We start from the raw sequence: 10,388 nt of genomic DNA on the forward strand, positions 1-10,388 counted from the left end.
GTGCAACACCGAGGGTTGCGATCCCGTTGCCGGTCCCGGTCCGGTACGGGCGCGACAGTGAGGGTTGCGATCCGTTGCCGGTCACGAAAAAAGACAAAAAGGAGAAAAACAAAAAAACAAAAAAAACAAAGAAAGTGGGTGAGGGTTTAGGGTGGGAGGAGGAAGCATTGATATCTTTCTTTAGTGTAGTCCAAGAATATGGACACATCCGGAAAATGCACATCAGTTTTAGCCTAACAAGAAAATGGGTTTTGAATTGGATTCTATGTGATAAGTTAAATACATGATTTCGGAGTTATTGTACAAACTATAGTTATTAGAATGTTAGAGTAAGAAGATGCATAAGAGGCCAGCCAGTTCAAGTTTCTTAATTTACACATGGGATACTGAGGCCCAGAGAAATTTCATTACATGCCCAAGATTAGACCTCTCATTAAGTGATGAAAGCTTTTTAAAAATGAACACATGGGTCAAATTTTATTTTTAAAAATTCCATTGCAATACACATTTCAGTATTAAAGACTTCCAAATCCCAACAGATGGCCCATTTGTTTAAAGCAGGGTTTGATACAGTAAAGTATCTAAAAACAAGAATTTGGATAATTTCTTAGAGTTTGTTATGATGTGATTTGACTTATAATTGGAAATACTGTCTGATTCATTGTACTGATTTGCATTTCTTTTTTTTCTTATAGAATGTCTTGATTGTTGAAGTAAGTTCTACATTTACTTTTATATAGTATTTATGATTTTCTAACTTAGTATGTACACCATCATAAAGGTAAGCCAGAGAAAGAAATTCTTCTTCCTCAGGTTTAATGGTGGGTTTGTGTTCTAAAGGAATGAGACTGGTTTTTTATAAAGAATATTTAGCAATTTATTTTTACCAATAATGGAAAAATTTTACTATATTTCCTACCTCTCTCTCTTTGGTTTGAAATCTTTTCTAAGCATATTATAACCATATTTTACATACATATAATTTAGTATTTTGCTTAAATTTTGTCTATGTACTATTTGGTTACATACAAAGGAATATTTATAATTCATATACTATGTTCCGTTTGCTATTAGGTCCTAAAGTGTTTTGTACATAATAATGGGCAAATTTATACAGTGCTCACTTTTCCAGGCACTATTCTAAGTGCTAAGGAAATGAGCACAGAGAGGTTAAACAGTTTCCCAAGGTTACCAGCTAGTAAGTGGAGTGAAGATTCGAATTATCACTTCCTTTAGCTCAGTGGTTTTCAAAGTGTGATCCCTAGACCAAAAGCACCAACTGGGAACCTACTGAATCAAAATCTGTGTCGAGGCCCAACAAGGTATGCTTTAACAAGTCTCCAGGTGATTCTGATGCATGCTAAGGTTTAAGAACCCTTGATTTACTCATAATTTACCTCATTAAGGACTCCTCCTGCCATCTATGTATAATCTCACATTTCTACCCACCTCAACTTCTATCCCTCTTCAATACTTTTTTCCCCCGATCACTTATCACTGCCTAATAGCCTATGTATACCTCTTTATTATTTGTCTGTGGTCTCCCTATTCAAATCTTTCTGCCTTGAATTAATTCTACAGACTTCAAAAGCACAATTTGTGCTCATGCCTCCTACTCAGACCCTATTCCCCCATTCTTTATTCTTTAGACCAAATTCTTCTGACAAGTTTTTCAGTGTGACCTCAACACCCATTACCAGTCTCATTCTCCAGAAACTTCCTTTCATTTTCTCTGTACATTTTGCTGTTTCCCAGAGCCTTTACCTCCCTTTTTGTGCCCCCCTGTTCTTTACTCCTTACTTCTTTTTAAAATAACAACATTATTGAGATATAATTCACATATCATACCATTCACCCATTTAAAGTGCACAATTCAGTGGTTTGTATAGTATTCACAGCACTGTGCAGTCATCAGCACATGCAATTTTAGAACATTTTCATTGTCTCATGGAGAAACTCAATCCCCTTAGCCACCACTCTCCGTTTCCCTTCCCCCAACCCCTACCAAACTGATCGTCTATTTGCTGTTTATATGAGATTTGCCTATTCTGGACATTTCATATAAATGGAATCATACAATATGTGCCCTTTTGTGCCTGGCTTCTTTCACTTAGCTCAGTGTTTTCAAGATTCATCCGTATTGTGCAATGTATCAGTACTCATTCTTTTCCATTGCTGAATTATATTCCTTTGTATGGGTATATAGTACTGCATTTTATTTTACCCATTCATTTGGTTGATAGGCGTTTAGGTTGTTTCCACTATTTGTTCCTTATTTCTTGTACTTGAAATGTCCTTACTCCCTCCCTTCTTATCCCATGTTTAATTCCTTTAAGACCTAGCTCACAAGTCACCTCCACAAAGCTTTCCTTGATGCTCCTTCCCTCCTCAACCCACTTGGACCTTTGCTTTTAATTTTAATTATGAAATATTTTGAACTCTCGGCACCCATGTATCCACCACAAAACATTAGCATTTTACCACATTTGCTTCAAATCTCATTTTTTAAAAGAAATTAAACATTATAATACAGCTAAAGCCCCATTTCTTCACTTCCCTTCAGTCCCAGAATTTAGTTCCAGAAATATTGGAGTTCATCAGAATTCTGCCTACCACAAACCAGAAATCTGCATTTTCCACAGGTCTCCAGCCCTGATGTTTCTGATGGCTTGCACAGCTTTATACCATTTTTAGAGTATTTTCATTGAAGAGCATTAGGGTTATGGTTTAGAAAATATTTTCATTATTGGAGTTGGATTTGTTTTGAATAATGTCCTACTTTTGACTGAACAGCTGAGATTCATTTTCATGTAAAGTCATTTTATTTTTTTATTTTTTATTTTGGCAGCTGGCTGGTATGGGGATCCAAACCCTTGACCTTGGTGTTATTACCACCACACTCAACCCAATGAGCTAACCAGCCAGCCCTAAAGTCATTTTACGTAGTAAAACCTTATTAATGTGGATATTTTTAAAGATGGTGTAAGGCAGTGTTTCTCAAAGTGTGGTCTTGTTAAAACACCTGTATCAGTGACAGGGGGAGAGAATCCCTATCTTGAATTTATGAAAAAAAATCTAAAATGCCTTTTATAAAAAAGGGCAGCATCATAACTCTCCAATAAAATGGTTGTGTATATACTTGCATGTGCTGTCATTGTTCTCTTCGTGCCTACAAAATCCAGTTGTGGGGACTGGCATTCCTACTGCTTGCTGAGGGCCAGATAATTTACAGATTCCAGAATATCTCAGTGTGTGAATTTTTGGTGAGATTTACTGCACTAGAAAAAAATGACAGTATTTCAGTTATACATGGAGGTTTTGGCATTTTGTGTTTATATAGTAACTCTGATTTAAAGTTGTGCTGGTTTTATTTACCATTTAAATGTCTTTTCTTTTTTAAAAGGATATAATTGACACTGGCAAAACAATGCAAACCTTGCTTTCCTTGGTCAGGCAGTATCATCCAAAGATGGTCAAGGTTGCAAGGTAGGTACGACATTTTGACACAGGATATTTTTTTCCTTGGAAGGAGGATTAAGTGGTTGCTTCTTTGTCAGGATAAATGTTCTCAACTGTCATTTTATCTTCAAAAGCTAATGTAATCTTAAAATTCAGGAAATATCCTTTGTAAATAATTTTGTTGTGTTTTAATAAAGCCCTTCGTTATAGTCACCTCCTTGCCTAATATTATTTACATTTGGTTTTTGAGCATGCTGATTGTATCAGCTTGTCCTGAGTAGCATGACAGGATTTTGGGCCTCCTTGCAAAATTGAGACCAAGGATCCCAAAAGGGAGGTGAAGAGAAGTGGTAAGAAGGGGTGGGCCCTGGAGATCTGGAGCTCCTGGAATTGAATGATGTACGTTGCATCTTGTTTTGTGTCCACATTAAAATTTTACAATGCCTGCTTCCTTTTTTCTAAGCCAGCCTCATTGCTTGGCCATATCTATGCCGTTTGGCTTTTGCTTTTAGAGTTCTACCTGTGTTTTTTCCTAATTATAGTTTCATCTCCAAATAACTCTGGGGTAGCATTATTATTCCTACTTTACAGATAAGGATACTGAGGCGTAGGGAATTGCCCAAAGGCACAGAACTAGTAAGCTATAGAGATGAGATTTGAACCCAGGGAACTTGGCTCAGAGTTCATGCTTTAACTACATTAAGTTTTTAGTAGAGTAACATCCCAGGTTTTTTGTGATTTTCTTTTTTTGTTTGTTACAATTTCATTTTTCATTTTTAAATCTTTGACCAATCTGCAATTTTTCTGTAGGGGTCAAGTCGTGATCTAACTATTTTTTTCCCGAAATGATTAACTGTTTTTTATAAACCCTTTTTAAAGAATCAAAATATCTGTAGAGCATTGAATCAGAATAAGCCTACAAACGAGTCATATGGCAGCAGTTTGTCCTTATGGGCTTTTCTGATAGGTAGTGCAAGTGTATGTCAGTGAGTTTTTCCTTTAAATGGATTTGAGACAGGCATGATGAGAACGTATAAATGATGCATTATAGGGCACTAAGTTGTATCCTATAAACCATTCAGTGCACTTGCTTATTTCCTGCATAATCTTTAGGGTTTTAAATGTCAACCTACTGTGTGGCGTAGAGTTTAGTCCTCCAGATATTCTTTTGTAATTCTTTCCTGGTGTATACATTGGAATTGAGATGGACTGGCTCATGAGGGAGGTACTTTGTGTTGCTGTAGGTGTGACGTGCTCAAAGAATACTTAGATCATTTCTTAGTAATGCAGTTGGCCTAAATCAGTGTTTCTCAACTTTTTTTTTCCTAATCTTTCCCCCATCATGAAATTTTAATATCATGGATATATTGTATATCTGTTTATGTCATGTATGTGTATTTGAGCTTTATGTATAAAAAGAATAAGTATGAAGCTTACTCTTTTTACTCACTGCAGGGTTAAGAATGACTAAGTAAACTTTTTTTTTTTTTTTTTTTCCTTTTTGTCTTTTTTCGTGACCGGCAACGGATCGCAACCCTCAGTGTTGCACCCGGACCGGACCGGGACCGGCCACGGGATCGCAACCCTTGGTGTTGCTCCCGCCCCTCGCTCAGCCAGTGAGCGGCCGGTCCGTATGCGGGATCCGAACTCTCGGCGGGAGCGCCACCGCACTTCCCAAGCGGCGCACTATAGCAGTGCGCCACCGGGCCGGCCCGACTAAGTAAACTTTTAACTTCAATTAAAAATAAAAAGCTGTTAAGTGATAGAAATGTAAAATGGCATGGCCATTGTGGAAAACGGTTTGGTAGTTTCTTTAAAAACTAAACATGTAACTACCATAAGACCCCAGAAGTTGGCCATTTATCCCAGAGAAGTGAAAACTTATGTCTACACAAAAACCTGTACATGAATGTTCATAGCAATTTCATTAGTAATAGTCCCAAAATGGAAGCAACCAAAATGTCCTTCAGCAGGTGAATGGTTAAACAAACGGTGGTACCACCCTATCGTGAGATACTATTCAACAATAAAAAGGAACAAACTATTGATACACACAGCAGCCTAGCTAAGCCTCAAGAGAATTGTGCCCATAAAAGCCAATCTCAAAAGGTTACATGCTGTATGATTCCATTTATACAACCTTCTTGAAATGATGAAATTCTAGAAGTGGAGAAAAGATTAGTGGTGGCCAGGGGTTGAGGGGGAGAGAGGGAGCCTTGCTGAAGCAAAATATTTTGCTTGTGGTGGGGATTACATGAATTCACATGTGATAAAATTGCACACAACTGTACACATATCGATGAGTGCATGGAAAACTGGTGAAATCTGGATAAAGCCAGTTCACCAATGTCACTGTCTTGGCTGTGATAATCTACTATGGTTACGCAAGGTGTTACCATAGGAGGAAACTAGATAAAGGGCACGTGTGACCTCCCTTGTGCTTTTTTTCTTTCTTTTTTTTTTTTTTTAGCAACTCCCTATGAATCTATATTTTAAAATAAAAAAAATTTGAAAAAGCTATTAACATTTAACTTAACTATATAATCGTATTTGCTGAGTCACTTTTAATAAACTTGTTTACTTAGGTAAATTGTAATGTATCAAATAACATGTAAATTAGCAATTTATATAAATATCTAATAATAGCAGTGTAATCAATTTTTAAATTATTTTCTTTATTATTTCTTTTTAAAAATTTATCAATATATTTACCCTCCCCCTCCCCCCATCAACATCATACCTGTTCACTTGTCTTAACAAGTTCAAGGAATTGTTGTGATTGTTTTGTCTCCCTCCCCTGTTTGTTTGTTTGTATATTTATTTTTATTAGCTTCCACAAATAAGTGAGAACAAGTGGTATTTCTCTTTCCATGCCTGGCTTATTTCACTTAATATTTTTCTCTAAGTCCATCCATGTTGCTGCAAATGCTAGTATTTCATTTTTTTTTTTTATAGCAGAATAGTATTCCTTTGTGTAGATATACCAGTTTCTTTATCCACTCATCCGATGACAGGCATTTAGCTGGTTCCAACTCTTGGCTATTGTAAATAGCGCTGCAATAAACATGGGAGTACAGGTGTCCCTTTGACATGGTGATTTCCATTCCTCTGGGTATATACTCAGCACTGGAATAGCGGGATCATAATGGTAGGTCTGTCTGTAATTGAGGATCCTCTACACCATTTTCCATAAAGGCTGAACCATTTTGCAGTCCCACCAACAGTGTATGAGAGTTTCTTTTCCTCCGCATCCTCACCAGCATTTGTCTTTTGGATATTAGCCATCCTGACTGGAGTGAGATGGTATCTCAGAGTGGTTTTGATTTGCATTTCCCGGATGCTGAGTGATGTTGAGCATCTTTTCATCTGCTTATTGGCTATTTGCATATATCTTCTTTGGAGTAGTTACACATTTAATGTTATGGAAAATGCTTCAGAGATCAACTGTAATCATTCCTTACAGATGGAGCTTTATTAAACATTCAGATCTCTAGGCATATGAGGTGCTGAGTTCCTCTGAACTCCTAGTACAGCTTGCATGGTGTTTAGTGATACCTTTTCTAGAGTGTTCCTGAGTTCAGGTAGAGGGAAGGATTTTTGCTCTAATTGGTTATTTTCTTTCTAAATGGAAATTGAAATCAAATGCATCTATCTAATTACTGGAAGAGAATTGTGAGAGACTTGATCAGACGGTCCCTTGGAGCCTAAGGCATAGGCCAGTGGTTCTCAGCTTTGGCTACACTTTGGAATCACCTGAGAGTTTTTTTTTTTTTTTTTTTTTTAAACGCCTGTTTCTCATCCCCAGGGATTCTGATGTAATTGGTCAGGAGTATGGCCTGGGTATCTCAGTTTGTTTGTTGTTAAAGCTCCCAGATGATTCTGATGCGCAGCCAAGGTTGAGAATCACTTTTTAGGCCCTTTCCAGTTCTTTAAATATATTTATCTAGTAAAGTGTGAAATCTTAAGTTTTATTGGGACTTCCCTTAACATATGTAAAGGCTTGCAAAGCCCCACTCTTACAGCTTTTTGTAATGGCTGAAAATTTTCAACAAGCAGTATTTGAGTTACAAAATTAGCTTTTGATAGAGTTGACCTACCATACCTGCAACTTTTGCTCTCAAAAATAAATACCGATTTCTTCAGCACACTAGTTATTTTTTAGCCTTAAGTTCTTCTTTGTAAGCCAGGTATTAAAAGTCTTGATGAAAGGAGATGCTCACCTCTCCCACGCCCTTTACAGCATAGGGATTGTATTTCCAGCGATTCTGGACTGAGAGCGCTCATCTTTTCATCTTTGCTTATTGCCACACCTTACGCATTCATTCATCCTCCTGATTAGCGGCCCTTTGATGGACTCTTGGGTAGTCAGGGTGCAGCTCTCAGAACCATCCATCAGGTTCCAGAGGGTAATCAATTAAGGGCCTTGTCTGTCATATGAACTCATTGCTACCCCTTCACAGTAATCCCCATGGTTTAGCTGTCCCTTTCATAGTCTTTCTTTTGGGTATGTTAAAGCTGACCATGAGATGCTAAATGCAGGTGAAACAGTGTTTGGAAACATTAATATTCATTTTTGTAATGCCCTGTAGTCTCTCCATACATCACATGTCACATTTTGTAATTAACAGCTTGCTGGTGAAAAGGACCCCTCGAAGTGTTGGATATAGGCCAGACTGTAAGTAAATTACTTTTTGCCAATCATTTAACTTTCTTTAACCTAAAAAAGTTTTGTGTGAAATGGCTTAGAGTTATTTTAGAGAATACTTGTAGAAAAGGTACATTTGCAAGCATTAGATTTGAAAGTGATGTTTTTTTATGTATCTAAATGACGAATTATGATTCTTTTTAGTTGTTGGATTTGAAATTCCAGACAAGTTTGTTGTAGGATATGCCCTTGACTATAATGAATACTTCAGGGATTTGAATGTAAGTAATGCTTCTTTTTCTCACTCTCATTTTTCAGAACCCACATAAAAATTTAGGAAAGAATTGTTTTCTCCTTCTAGCACCTCATAATTTGAACAGACTGATGGTTTCCATTAGTCACATAAAGCTGTAGTCAAGTACAGACATCCTTAGAACTGGAACTTGGCCAGGCTAGGGCAACACTTCTTGCTGGCTGAAATAGTTGAACAGCTTTAATGTACAATAATTATCCCATTATTATTTCAGATGATAAACGTGGTCATAAGTAAGAAATAAATGATTGAGTGTAAGTCTTTTAACTCACTCTCCTTCAAATACCTACCTCCTACTCTGGAGGAGTCGTCCATGGATGTGTTAATGAGCATGGTTGGGGAAGATTTAGGAAGACTGCACCAACAGCACTGTCTAAAGCAGGTTTTCTGTTTCATCTTTTTCCACCACTTACGTTGGCCCCCACTTTGATATTCTTAAAATTCCCTACTCTATTTGTTTTTCAAAGTTATATATTGAGACAAAAAACAAATCAAACTAATGGGACAAGACTACTCCTTTGTTTTCAAAAGACACGCTCCCCGAAACATAATAGTACTACTTCTGTTTGTTTATTAAGAACCCTGGCAGCATAGAACTTTTCTTATAAGATATACAAAATGCTCTTCTTGCCTTTCATTTCAGAATATACTTTTCTAATGTGAATTTCTGGATTTTTATTTTATAGCATGTTTGTGTCATTAGTGAAACCGGAAAAGCAAAATACAAAGCCTAAGATGAGAGTTCAAGCTGAGTTTGGAAACATCTGGAATACCATTGACATCGCCAGTAAAATTATCAAATGTTCTAGTTCTGTGGCCAGAGCTTTTTGCATGTACATTCTAAGAATTTATCTGCTTTGCTGTTTAGAAATGTCAGTTGCTGCATTCCTGAGCTCTTTATTTGCACTATGAGCCTGTAGACTATCAATTCCCTTTGAATGGATTGTTGTTTAACTTGTCAATTAAATAATCTCTTAAACCACACCACTATTGAATGGAAAATATTGAAATTGTATCTGAAAGAAACATTTAAAGAGAAGATATATTAGTTTTTTAATCGGTATTTTAATTTTTATATATTCAGGAAAGAACAGAAGTGATTGAATATTGTTAATTATACCATTGTGTTTAGAAAAGTAAGAAGCAGTGAGTTTTCATGTAAGTGACAGCATCTAAGAGGTTTTGTTCTATTGAACAAACCTATGTCCTAGGTTATTTTAGTAGTGTTTCAGTAGTGTTGACTGTGTTTTCCCATTTGTTCAGATTATTTCTGGTGAAACTTTGTCAAGGTCCCTTTTAAATGCAAATCAATAAATTCCCAAAAAAAAAATTTAACACTTTTTTGAATTCTTCAATGTAAAAATTCCTAAAATAAGGGTGTCTCTTTAAAAGAAAATATGCATATCTATCATTTCTGTACAAATTAACTAAGTATAGTTTTCTTTTGGTTACTTTTTCCTTGTTTAAGTTTTAGTAGCTAGTTTAATTGTAATCTTTACCAAACACAGCAAATAATGATTATCTGGTAGAATGGTTTGGTGGAGCTAGCAGCATTCCTACTTCAGAGACATTAAATTTCAGACACATGGTGTACTTTATTACATTTTACTATGCTAGAATAACATGGCTTTCTGTCAGAATTCTGTTAAATTGTTCAGTTGCAACCTCAGCTACATCTTGACAGATTATTTTCAGACATGTCCTTTTACATTCTTTGTGTCGATAATGCTTTATTGACCAAAGAACAACAACAAAACCCTTTGTTTTCTGGGAGCAGGAGAAAAGGTTTAAATCAGAATTCTTAGTTGTTTCTCTGCTCCAGGTGAGGTATGAACTAACAACCTTGTGAGTCATCTAGCTAAATAATAATTTGCTATAGTCCTAGAACTTTCTAGTTTAAAAAACATTTTCGGGCCAGCCCGGTGGCGCACTGGATAGTGCGCCGCTTGGGAAGCGCGGCGGCACTCCCGC

General features: G+C 36.5%; 1 protein-coding gene across 1 annotated transcript in view; it reads left to right on the forward strand.

The window, feature by feature from the left end:
* The window catches only part of HPRT1 (hypoxanthine phosphoribosyltransferase 1), a 34,626-nt gene extending 24,874 nt beyond the window's left edge, over positions 1-9,752 (forward strand). The window contains exons 5-9 of the mRNA XM_008569033.1: positions 696-713; positions 3,404-3,486; positions 8,088-8,134; positions 8,309-8,385; positions 9,104-9,752. Of these exons, the coding sequence (XP_008567255.1) occupies positions 696-713; positions 3,404-3,486; positions 8,088-8,134; positions 8,309-8,385; positions 9,104-9,151 (273 nt within the window). The 3' untranslated portion in view covers positions 9,152-9,752. The remainder of the gene's footprint in view (positions 1-695; positions 714-3,403; positions 3,487-8,087; positions 8,135-8,308; positions 8,386-9,103) is intronic.
* Positions 9,753-10,388: the final 636 nt, after the last annotated feature.

This window comes from Galeopterus variegatus, unplaced genomic scaffold (genome assembly GCF_000696425.1).
Source record: "Galeopterus variegatus unplaced genomic scaffold, G_variegatus-3.0.2 Scaffold459, whole genome shotgun sequence".
Lineage (NCBI taxonomy): Eukaryota > Metazoa > Chordata > Mammalia > Dermoptera > Cynocephalidae > Galeopterus > Galeopterus variegatus.